Genomic DNA, 13,082 nt, shown 5'->3' with positions numbered 1-13,082 from the left:
TGTTTTACAAAGCTAATAGAAGAACGTAGCTAGTAACATAAGCGCAATTGAGTAGAACACCATAAAGGTTAAGAAATTAAGTTCCTTGCGTGTCCATGTTTATAAAGGAATGCACACAGAATACATTATGCTCCATACATATATATATACACACGGTGTGCTACAGTAGAAACGACAACACGATACACAAACTATAATGTAATAAGTCACTTACTTTGATAGAAATGCACACATGTCCAAAGTTATTATTTGTAAGGAAAACGACAATGAAGGTAATTCAGGAGTCAGGAGGAAAAAGTTAGCATTTCTTTTCTGATCGGAGATGCTCAAATGTCTGCATATGTGACTGGGGGAAACACTGGGGAAGTGCACAGGCTCTCATCAAAGAGAGAAATTTGTCCGGTTCATCGTAGTGCCTCAAACGTAAATTCTGACAGTGAAATGGGATACTTTATGTGAATTAATAAGGAATTGGAACACACAATTCAAACGGTTTGAAAATAATTTGAAATTGACCAGTTGAAACACAGCCTATAGATAATTAGCAGGCAGCGTGAACCTTTTAGGGATAGGGGGCAGCATTTTCACTTTGGATTTAATTGCGTGCCCATAGTGAACAGCCTCATACTCTGTCCAAGATGCTAATATATGCATTATTACTATTGGATAAAAAACAATCTGAAGTTTCTGAAACTGTTTGAATTATGTCTGTGAGTATAACAGAACTCATAGGGCAGGCAAACTTCCAAACAGGAAGTGGAAATTCTGGGGCTGGTTGATTTTCAACTCATCGCCTATTCACATCCAAATAATATATGGGATCTGTTCGCACTTCCTACGCCTTCCACTAGATGTCAACAGTCAGTAGAACTTGGAATGAAGCCTCTAATGTGATGTGGGACCGGATGGCAGCTATTTGAGTCACTGGTCTGGCAGAATGCCAGTTCTTGGTTACGCGCAGTAGTCATTATATCGTCTTGCAATACATTACTCTGTAGACAAAACGAATGCTCCGGTTGGAACGTTATTGGATATACACTGCTCAAAAAAATAAAGGGAACGCTAAAATAACATCCAAGATCTGAATGAATGAAATATTCTTATTAAATCCTTTTTTCTTTACATAGTTGAATGTGCTGACAACAAAATTACACAAAAATGATCAATGGAAATCAAATTTATCAACCCATGCAGGTCTGGATTTGGAGTCACTCAAAATTAAAGTGGAAAACCACACTACAGGCTGATCCAACTTTGATGTAATGTCCTTAAAACAAGTCAAAATGAGGCTCAGTAGTGTGTGGCCTCCACGTGCCTGTATGACCTCCCTACACCGCCTGGGCATGCTCCTGATGAGGTGGCGGATGGTCTCCTGAGGGATCTCCTCCCAGACCTGGACTAAAGCATCAGCCAACTCCTGGACAGTCTGTGGTGCAATGGAGCGAGACATGATGTCCCAGATGTGCTCAATTGGATTCAGGTCTGGGGAACGGGCGGGCCAGTCCATAGCATCAATGCCTTCCTCTTGCAGGAACTGCTGACACACTCCAGCCACATGAGGTCTAGCATTGTCTTGCATTAGGAGGAACCCAGGGCTAACCGCACCAGCATATGGTCTCACAAGGGGTCCGAGGATCTCATCTCAGTACCTAATGGCAGTCAGGCTACCTCTGGCGAGCACATGGAGGCCCCCCAAAGAAATGCCACCCCACACCATGACTGACCCACCGCCAAACCGGTCATGCTGGAGGATGTTGCATGCAGCAGAACGTTCTCCATGGCGTCTCCAGACTGTCACATGTGCTCAGTGTGAACCTGCTTTTATCTGTGAAGAGCACAGGGCGCCAGTGGCGAATTTGCCAATCTTGGTGTTCTCTGGCAAATGCCAAACGTCCTGCACGGTGTTGGGCTGTAAGCACAACCCCCACCTGTGGACGTCGGGCCCTCATACCACCCTCATGGAGTCTGTTTCTGACCGTTTGAGCAGACACATGCACATTTGTGGCCTACTGGAGGTCATTTTGCAGGGCTCTGGCAGTGCTTCTCCTTGCACAAAGGCGGAGGTAGCGGTCCTGCTGCTTGGTTGTTGCCCTCCTACGGCCTCCTCCACGTCTCCTGATGTACTGGCCTGTCTCCTGGTAGCGCCTCCATGCTCTGGACACTACGCTGACAGACACAGCAAACCTTCTTGCCACAGCTCGCATTGATGCCCCATCCTGGATGAGCTGCACTACCTGAGCCACTTGTGTGGGTTGTAGACTCCGTCTCATGCTACCACTAGAGTGAAAGCACTGCCAGAATTCAAAAGTGACCAAAACATCAGCCAGGAAGCATAGGAACTGAGAAGTGGTCTGTTGTCCCCACCTGCAGAACCACTCCTTTATTGGGGGTGTCTTGCTAATTGCCTATAATTTCCACCTCTATACCATTTGCATAACAGCATGTGAAATTTATTGTCAATCAGTGTTGCTTCCTAAGTGGACAGTTTGATTTCACAGAAGTGTGATTGACTTGGAGTTACATTGTGTTGTTTAAGTGTTCCCTTTATTTTTTTTGAGCAGTGTATATGATAGCATCCTGAAGATTGATTCTCTACTTAGTTTGACCAGTTTATTCGACCTGGAATATAACTTTTTAAAGTTTTCGTCCGAGTTCGCCTGGACCAACGCCAGCTTTTGAACTAAACGTGCTAACAAAAGTAGCTAATTGGACACTCGTAATGGACATTATGGAACAAAACAACGATTTATTGCAGAACTAGGATTCCTTGCACTGCATTCTGATGAAAGATCATCAAAGGTAAGGGAATATTTATGATGTAATTTCGTATTTCTGTTGACTCCAACATGGCGGAGAAATATATTTACTTTGAGTGCCGTCTCAGATTATTGCATGGTATGCTTTTTTCGTAACGTTTTTTTTTTTAAATCTGACACAGTGGTTGCATTAACAACCAGTGTATCTTTAGTTATATGTAAAATATGTATCTTTCGTCAAAGTTTATGATGAGTATTTCTGTTATATGACGTGGCTCTCTGTAATTACTCTGGATATTTTGGAGGCATTTCTGAACATGGCGCCAATGTAAACCAAGATTGTGGATATAAATATGCATATTATCGAACAAAACATAAATGTATTGTGTAAAATGATGTCATATGAGTGTCATCTGATGAAGATTATCAAAGGTTAGCGATTAATTATCTCTAATTCTGCTTTTGTGACTATCTTTGGCTGGGAAAAATGGCTGTGTTTTTTGGGATTTGGTGGAAATCTAACAAATATATGTTGTGTTTTCGCTGTAAAACATTTTAAAAATCGGACACGATGGATAGATTAACAAGATGTTTATCTTTCATTTGCTGTATTGGACTTGTTAATGTGTGAATGTAAAATATTTCTAAAAAATATATTTTTGAATTTCCCGCGCTGCCTTTTCAGCGGAATGTTGGGGATGGTTCTGGTTAGCAGAACCTGTGTCCTAGACAGGTTAACTGTCCTGTTGCATAACAATCACATTTTGGAACACCAATTACGTTTCCATCCAAAAATGTGTCATTTTTTGTATAAAGAACAATCACGACAGCTGTGATGGTAACACGGAAGTTTCAGTGTAATAAAATTTTTTTTAAAGGCAACAGATCATTTGTTCCTTCGACATGGAGGGATCTTTGTGTCGGTAAAATTAATAACACGGGAAATGCCGGTGAAAACGCCTTTATGTGCAAATAATGATATAATAACCAGCATTTCTAAGTAAATTCATATGTCATATGGTGTATGGTCCTCCCACTATGAGTTGAGAAACCATGCAGTTTATTAGGCTTCAGAGGAAATATGTTGTGAAAGTGCATGGTGATGAGCTTGATGCTGCGACATGATGATCGATAATTGACTGCCTTTTGACAAATATATTGGCATCATGTAGACTAGACAAGCCACAGCCTACCCGTATTGTATCTGCGAGCTGTTGGCTAGAGCGCAGGTGCCAAGACCGGATTAGACACATTTGCTGTTTATGACAAAACTATCAGTAGAGTTGAAAATGCAATGGAAACACATTGAACTTTTATATTTTTATTTGGTACATGAAAACTTGAATCGAAAAAGTACATTTTGGGTGCACTACGTCATCACGCACTGATTTGATGGAAACATTTCTGGTGGGAAAATGTGCACATTGTTTTTATGCAGATTTGAGAATATTCCATTAAAAATATGTTGCCAATTGGGATGGAAACCTAGCTAGTGAATGCATTCTGATATCACGCGCATAACCAAAAAACTCACGCTGGGGTTTTAATGCAGCATTTGATGTAAATGTCAGAAGCTATCAAGTTAAATTATTTTCTATTTTACAGAGTGGAATGGTTTTTCTGCTGGTGTATCCTGAGGTAGCTCCTCTCTGAGAACCTCTTCCCGCAATGCCTACAGGCGAATGGCCTCTCTCCCGTGTGGACCTTCAGGTGCATCTTCAGGTTGCCAGCCAGGGCGAAGCGCATGTGACACTGGGTACAACTGTAGGGTTTCTCCCCTGTGTGGACCCTCTGGTGCCTCTTCAGGTCACCAGCCTGGGAGAACCTCTTCTCACACTGGGGGCAGCTGAAGGGTTTCTCCCCTGTGTGGACCCTCTGGTGCCTCTTCAGGTCACCAGCCTGGGCGAAGCTCATGTGACACTGGGTACAGCTGAAGGGTTTCACCCCTGTGTGGACTCTCTGGTGGATCTCCACCTTCTGGGGGCAGCTGAAGCCTTTGTTACAGAACATGCAGAGGAACCGTTTCTCTTTACTATTGCCTGATGTTGCTCCCCCTCCCCGAGCCTTGGCCCTTTGGTCATTTGAGTTCAATACCTGATCGAAAAGAACGCAGCCTTGTGTATCGGAAGGTGTCGTCGACGTGGACACTGGGTCGCGATCCCTGAATGCGTGTAAAGGGGAGTGGGTGGCACCATTTCGATTTGTCTCTAAGCTTCCCCTGTAATCTAAGAAAACTCTGCCCTGTGAGTGTCCGTCTCCCAGGAGACTATCTGCACTCCATGTGGGAGGAGCGTCGCCCTCCACTTTCACCTCATCTACCACTATAGCCTCCCCTTTCTTATCTTGGCTCCCTTCAGAGTATACACTACTACTGTACCGGTTCCATTCTTCTCTAGACAGACCAGTCTGTGTCTCTAAACCCAAGGGCATGTTGCCAGGGCCCAACTCTGCATTGTAAGAACAAGACGGATCATTGACAGTCTCTGACGCATCACCCAAGTCCAGATGGGAATGAACCGTCCTTGGGCTTAAGTTACCGTAAAGTAAATACTCTGAGCCAGGAGCAGGACAGCCCAGTGGCCCCTGCCCCAGTCTCTCTGGGTCTGATCTGTGGTCAGATCCTGTGTGTAAGATCCGTTGTGTTACAGTTAAAGTCTCGTTGTCGTTCTCTGACTTGAGGACGGCGTTCGGCATTCCACTGACCTCCGTGATTCTGCGTTGGGTCGCGGCAGCAGTCGCAAGGTCCTCTGTGGCTACAGGTGGCACCACTCCAGCTGCTGCTCCAGTCTGAATGTCTCTGCTGTGTTGTGGGTCCTCTCCTTCAGTCCTCTCCTGCTTGACCAGAGACAATCCTTCAGGACCTGCAGCCTCTGCATCTGCAGACTGACACAAGAAGAGAGGAGGTTATTACCGGTACACGAGTAGAATTGGATAACAATGTCTTGGGAAGTCTCACAATCTCACCTATAGCAGATAAATGAGGATGTACATGTAAGCAAGTGAATAGCCGAGGGCAGCCTTTCTGAAATAAACGGGCCACATTTGATGTACTGTGATGTTTTATGTCACACTATGACAATAACATGCTGGGCTGAGGTTCCACTTGCCTCAATTGCTATGTCTTGGTCATCTCTCCACACGTTATGTCCCGCTGGCTTCACAAAGCTCCCGTCGCCTCCAGTGAGATGTCCTTCACCTGAGAGTGATTGGGGGAAAGGGTGTTTAGGTAATGCTCACGCTATATTGTACACTATTGACAGACTGTGTCCGAATACCCATACTTGCGTCCTAAATAGTAGGCCGTAATGTGAAAATAGAACGTTTTATAGTATGTGAAATTTCTAAAATCGAGTATGCTTTAAATGCCAGGATGTGATACTCATTTTGGCTCTTCATCTTGTAGAATTCGCTGCACACTTCAGGAATTTTACAGCCACAGTGCATTGGAAGAGGGGGAATAGTGAAGCTTCTGCGGTAGTGTTCAAATCTAAGTAGTTTTTGTTTTCCTTGAAATGATTACGAATGTATCATCGTGATGTTACATCTTTGAAAACAGATCTGCTGTCTGCCGTGCCTTTCAATAGCGTGTGACTGCGGTCAGCAATTCGGGGCGTTCCTGCATGTGGGCATTGCAGGAACCCCCTCCTCCCCTCCCTAGAGCATCCCATTGGATCCTGCATGAACGCCAACCCAATGAGCATCCCATTGATATTCTGGATTTACCCTGATTGTTTATGTAATTACAATGTCGGTCAAAAGGGAAATAAATGTATAGGCTAATTGACATCATTCGAGTCAATTGGAGTTGTACCTGTGGATGTATTTCAAGGCCTACCTTCAAACTCAGTTCCTCTTTGCTTGACATCATAGGAAAATCAACAAAAAAAACAAAAAAAAACATTTTAGACCTCCACAAGTCTGGTTCATCCTTGGGAGAAATTTCCAAACGCCTGAAGGTACCACGTTCATCTGTACAAACAATAGTACGCAAGAATAAACACCATGGGACCACGCAGCCATCATACCGCTCTGGAAGGAGACTTGTTCTGTCTTCTAGAGATGAACGTACTATAGTGCGAAAAGTGCGAATCAATCCCAGAACAGCAAAGGACCTTGTGAAGATGTTTGAGGAAGTATCTAGGTCTACAGTATCTATATCCACAGTCAAATGAGTCCTATATCGACATAACCTGAAAGGTCGCTCAGCAAGGAAGAAGTCACTGCTTTAAAACTGCCATAAAAAAGCCAGACTACGGTTTGCAACTGCACATGGGGACAAAGATCGTACTTTTTGGAGAAATGTCCTCTGGTCTGATGAAACATAAATAGAACTGTTTGGTCATAATGACCATTGTTATATTTGGAGTTAAAAGGGGGACACCATCCCAATCGTGAAGCACAGGGGTGGCAGCATCATGTTGTGGGGGTGCTTTGCTGCAGGAGGGACTGGTGCACTTCACAAAATAGATGGCATCATGAGGGAGGAAAATTATGTGGATATATTAAAGCAACATCTCAAGACATCATTCAGAAAGTTCAAGCTTGGTCAAAAATGGGTCTTCCAAGTGGACAATGACCCCAAGCATACTTCCAAAGTTGTGGCAAAATGGCTTAAGGACAACAAAGTCAATGTATTGGAGTGGCCATCACAAAGCCCTGACCTCAATCCTATAGAACATTTGTGGGCAGAACTGAAAAAGCATGTGCGAGCAAGGAGGCCTACAAACCTGACTAAGTTACACCAGCTTTGTCAGGAGGAATGGGCCAAAATTCACCCAACTTATTGTGGAAGGCTACCTGAAATGTTTGATCCAAGTTAAACAATTTAAAGGCAATAATACCAAATACTAATTGAGTGTATGTAAACATCTGACCTACTGGGAATGTGATGAAAGCAATAAAAGCTGATATAAATAATTCTCACCTATTATTCTGACATGTCACATTCTTAAAATAAAAGTGGTGGTCCTAACTGACCTAAGACAGGGAATTTTTACTGGGATTAAATGTCAAGAATTGAGAAAAACTGAGTTTAAATGTAGTTGGCTAAAGTGTATGTAAACTTCCGACTTGTATCTACAGAAAGTTAACAGCTACTTTGCTCATGTTTTGGTTAATGTTGTACTTCATCTTATAACTTTTCAGGATCTATGGGTAGGATCACCTGCGTGAGCTGGAGGGGCAGTCATCAGAAGAAAAAAAAGTTGGAGAAACATAAGCAAAAATAAATGATACGCTACTGTATGTTATCTTGACTAATAAGGTACCCCTGTTTTCTGAAAGCAACAACACTTTTCCACCTATTTCCTATGCTTCCTATGAACACCTACTCATTCAAGGGTTTTTCTTAATTTTTAAAAACTATTTTCTACATTGTAGAATAATAGTGAAGACATCAAAACTATGACAAAACACTTATGGAATCATGTAGTAACCAAAAAAAGTGTTAAAATATATTTAGATTTGTTTACATTTGAAATTCTTCAAAATAGCCACCCTTTGCCTTGACAGCTTTGCACACTTGGCATTCTCTCAACCAGCTTCATGGGGTAGTCCTGGAATGAATTTCAATTAACAGGAGTGCCTTCTTAAAAGTTAATTTGTGGAATTTCTTTACTTCTTACGCGTTTGAGCCAATCAGTTTGGTAAAAGACCAAGTCCTATTTGGTAAAAGACCAAGTCCATATTATGGCAAGAACAGTGCAAATAAGCAAAGAGAAATGACAGTCCATTACTTTAAGACATTAAGGTCAGTCAATACGGAACATTTCAAGAACTTTGAAAGTTTCTTCAAGCGCAGTCGTAAATACCATCAAGCACCATGATGAAACTGGCTCTCATGAGGACCGCCACAGGAATGGAAGACCCAGAGTTACCTCTGCTGCAGAGGACAAGTTCATCAGAGTTACCAGCCTCAGAAATTGCAGCCCAAATAAATGCTTCAGAGTTCAAGTAACAGACCCATCTCATCATCAACTGTCCAGAGGAGAGTGTGTGAATCAGGCCTTCATAGTCAAATTGCTGCAAATAAACCACTGCTAAAGGACACCAATAAGAAGAAGAGACTTGCTTGGGCCAAGAAACACGAGTAATAGACATTAGACCGGTGTAAATGTGTCCTTTGGTCTGGAGTCCAAATGTGCAATTTTTGGTTCCAACCGTCAAGTCTTTGTGTTACGCGGTGTGGGTGAACGGTTGATCTCTGCATGTGTATTACCCACCGTAAAGCATGGAGGAGGAGGTGTTATGGTGTGGGGTGCTTTGCTGGTGACACTGTCAGATCATTTTGAATTCAAGGCACACTTTAACTAGCATGGCTACCACAGCATTCTGCAGCGATGCATCATCCCATCTGGTTTAGGCTTAGTGGGACTATCATTTGTTTTTCAACAGGACAAAGGCCCAACACACCTCCAGGCTGTGTAAGGGCTATTTGACCAAGAAGGAGAGTGATGGAGTGCTGCATCAGATGACCTGGCCTCCACAATCCCCCGACCTCAACCAAATTGAGTTTGTTTGGGATGAGTCGGACCATAGAGTGAATGAAAAGCAGCCAACAAGTGCTCAGCATGTGGGAACACCAAGACTGTTGGAAAAACATTCCAAGGGAAAGCTGGATGAGAGAATGCCAAGAGTGTGCAAAGCTGTCATCAAGGCAAAGGGTAGCTAGAATTAAAATATATTTGGATTTGTTTAACACGTTTTTGGTTACTACATGATTCCATATGTGTTATTTCATATTTTGTCTTTACTACTATTCTACAATGTAGAAAATAGTAAAAAGAAAAACCCTTGAATGAGTAAGTGTTCTAAAACTTTTTACCGATAGTGTAAATGTGAAGACCTATGTTAGAAAGGGGCAAGTATTCCAGAGAAATGTATCGCAATTAGCATAATTATTTACAGGGATTTATATGTAGTATATTTGATGCTGAAAGCTATCCTTTTCCATATTTTTCCAGGAATATGCACTCTTGCTAGTATCACTTTCTTTTATTGAAGAGTGTCGGGTTCTTGGCCTTTCACCTTTTTGCTCTACTAAACTAACTAAAATATATTTGGTAGAATAATAATTGATTTAATTTCTATAGCTCTTTTCATTACAATCTCAAAGTAAATCAAAAGCAAAAAAATGAAATAAATAGTCATAAGTATCCTAGCGATAGTTGCCTAGGTCATTCCAATGGAGGCCAAGTCTTTGAGTGCATGCTACTTATCTAGCTAACATTTGCCCAAAACATCAACACGCCGCTATAGTGAAAGGGCTTCTTCTTTTGTGTTTTCACTTTGTGAAACAAAAGGGGAAAGAAAACCACCCTTCTGATTTCCCTACACTCATTAAAACCCACCACCCCATTCCACTACTTTGAGCCTATTGTCTCCTACACCAGGCCGACACCCTGTAACTCTTATTTTTTACCAGTCTGAGCTCGTTTTGTTTACAAGTTCCCAGTTGTCTTGAACGCACCAAAAGTAGTAAGTTTCAGCCATGGCATACTGCATATTTTTTTACGACACAGTGCGTGCTGAATACTATGAGACGATAAGTACATACTATGCAGTTTAAGTATGTAATATTCTAGTATTCGTACACACCCAGAGTCTACAATTGACAAGGATGTAAGGTAATACTTCTCATAATTTCTTGATAGACTATTTATTTATTGATTGTATTCCATGTATCACATTTTTTTAAATTGAGTATGACAATAAGAAATTCAGTAAATCAAGAATCTGGTTAGAATATGATACTGGTTGTCAAATCTGGCTTGTCTACAACTTACTTAGACGGCATACTGTGTACTAATCATACTACATTCTCTTTAGAACTACTGTTTAGTAAAAACGAATGCAGTAAGCAACAAATACCAACATACTAGGCATATCGATAATGAGAATGTGCCATCTAATACGCAATTGCGCCATTTCCAGCCATTCTTTCATTTCGGTAGCACATCCCCATATTTAAAACTGCAACATGTAACTTTTTGTGGACTGACAAAATTCACATAGAAATGTGTTGTAGATATGTCACTCATTGAAAGCAAGTCTAAGAAGCGGTGGATCTGTTTTAGGTTTCATTTCTATGCTTCCCATTCTTAAGTTGAGTTTTTGCATCTTTTGCTTTAAACAGCTGAAAATACAATAGTTTTGGTTATGGAAAATATATTTAACATCTGTTTAGATGGTACAATGATTCTCTACACAATGAATGCTTGTTTTGTCACAAACTGAAATTGGGCAAACTATTAGAATTTTAGCAACCAGGACATGGCGGCGCGATTTCTGCATATTGCACCTTTAATTATCAGCAGATGTAAAACACATGGGAGTCTTCCTCAAAAGTCTGCGGTGAATTCTACTAGATGAAATGCCGACATGAGTATAACATACTAGCATTTGCTGTCCAGTGTAGCTCAGTTGGTAGAACATGGCACTTGTAACGCCAGGGTTGTGAGTTGGATTCCCACGGGCGTCCAGTACAAAAAAAAAGTATAAATAAGTATGCACTCAGTACTGTAAATCGTCAACAAAATGGTACGTTTGATTTAAACTTTTTTTCCCTCATACCTAAAACGCTTATTCTGACAGTCTTTGTGCAAGAGTATTTTGTTATTTTGGTAAAATAATTTCGATTTTATTTTTTATTTTTTTTGCACCTATGTGAAATTAGCCACACAGTGGAATTTGTGGATTGCCTTCATAATACAAGTCCGCACTTGAAAGTGAAGGAAACGGATACATATATAATAATCATGCCATATTTGGACTAGCTATTGCTGAACAATATTCAAATGTAATATAAATGAAACAAAAGACAATTAATTTGACCCCCCCCCCAAAAAAATGTCTTTAAATCACTGTGGATGTAATTAGACTTGAATTGCATTGGTGCCTAATTCTATGCACTGTACAGCCTTACCTATGGATTCTGAGTCCATGAAATGGGGTATCAGCCCACTCAGTGATACCCACAAGACTTTACACACATATTAGTGTCATATTTTATTGCGAGATCTCACTGAAATGAGCCACATTGCAATATAAAATGTCAATACATACAATAGGCTTTATAGTGAGGGGATTGTGTTAAAATAACTCATTATTGTATTTAGTTGAATTGATGTCAGAATGATACAAAAATGAAAAAACGTTGCATGATCTATTCCAAATATGCAATGACTCCATTATTTGTATCACTTTCAATGGTGGTATTTTACTTTGAAGGCGAAATGAAAGTTCCACTCGTGTGGCTAATCCTTATTGTGGCTAGCTTAACATAGGTCAGGATTGCGTACTATTCAAAAACTAACCAAGACACAAGTCTGAGTAACACATCTGAACACGTATGCAGAGGAGAACGGTGCAACAGCCCCGCACCCTCCACCTTCTGCAAAATGTACCTCTTGCCATTCCGCTGTATCGGTCGAGGATCTTGACACTACTGGGACGACTGGCGAGGACGCGCTCTCGTATTGTCCTCTCTGCGCGCTCCCGTGCCACCTTCAGTTCCAGTACCTGTAGTTTCCTCCGCAATCCCCTGTTTTCTTTCTGGCTTTGAGTTATTTCCAAACGAAACACTGCATACTCGTCGTCTACTAGTTTACATATCTCTGACACGGCTGCATTCGCTAGAACCTCCATAATGGAGGCTATTTGAGTGTGAAAAACCATACAGTTAGCCATCGTTAGGTTAGCAGCTAGCTAGCGTTACCTAGTCTTTACTTCCAACGCGAAGTAAAGACTACCTGAGGTACATTTATGATGCTCGTATTTTGAGTTCCAATGTGTTAATAAACGTCTAAATAACAACAAAAACGCAAACGTGGAAATTATAGTTGTTCACTACACTACTTCTGTTTCTTCGGGATCATGGTGTTCGCACGTTGTTTGTGCATGCCGCCACCTACTGTGCGGGAGTGTGGGCGTTCACGTTAAATTGAGTGATGCAAAAAGGTTTGAGGGAAAGGAAAACAATTGTACCACCAAACTAGCCCTTCACCTATATACCACTAATTCGTTAAAAAAACACCATCACCCCAGTCCACTACGTTGACCCTAACTGATCCTACACCAGGCCTACTATTTCGTTCAACACACCATGTAACTCCTGCAGTAAAACCTTGTACACCCAAGTACTTCTTTGCAACTGCCACCACAACATCTATTTTCTGTGTTTTAGGTTCCATTTCTGTGGTACAGTTGATAACCATGGCTATGAATACTAAGAAGCCAACCTTACTGGAGCACAAATTCGTATCACTGTATTGGCCAAGGCCACTCTCTTCACTGCCTCAGCATACGACACCTTCTGTTCTTCTCTGA

At 41.5% G+C, this 13,082-nt stretch overlaps 1 protein-coding gene across 1 annotated transcript; it reads right to left on the bottom strand.

Moving 5' to 3' along the window:
* Positions 1–4,061: 4,061 nt before the first annotated feature.
* On the bottom strand, positions 4,062–12,739 carry LOC135506882 (zinc finger protein 2-like). The gene is made up of 3 exons (XM_064926300.1): positions 12,161–12,739; positions 5,864–5,952; positions 4,062–5,639 (listed from the first exon to the last, which is right to left on the bottom strand). The coding sequence occupies exons 1-3, from the start codon at positions 12,441–12,443 to the stop codon at positions 4,356–4,358; spliced, it is 1,656 nt and encodes a 551-aa protein (XP_064782372.1). The 5' UTR covers positions 12,444–12,739; the 3' UTR covers positions 4,062–4,355.
* Positions 12,740–13,082: the final 343 nt, after the last annotated feature.

The sequence above is a fragment of the Oncorhynchus masou genome, chromosome 20 (genome assembly GCF_036934945.1).
Source record: "Oncorhynchus masou masou isolate Uvic2021 chromosome 20, UVic_Omas_1.1, whole genome shotgun sequence".
In the NCBI taxonomy this organism is placed as follows: domain Eukaryota; kingdom Metazoa; phylum Chordata; class Actinopteri; order Salmoniformes; family Salmonidae; genus Oncorhynchus; species Oncorhynchus masou.
This window is presented reverse-complemented; position numbering and strand designations above follow the sequence as displayed.

Excerpts from the sequence above, each read along its gene's own strand:
- LOC135506882 (XM_064926300.1), bottom strand. The coding sequence starts at position 12,443 with ATGGCTAACTGTATGGTTTTTCACACTCAAATAGCCTCCATTATGGAG. Across the intron at positions 5,953-12,160 it reads ATACAGCGGAATGGCAAGAG|GTGAAGGACATCTCACTGGA; the intron begins GTACATTTTGCA and ends AATCACTCTCAG. Across the intron at positions 5,640-5,863 it reads ACCAAGACATAGCAATTGAG|TCTGCAGATGCAGAGGCTGC; the intron begins GCAAGTGGAACC and ends TTCTTGTGTCAG.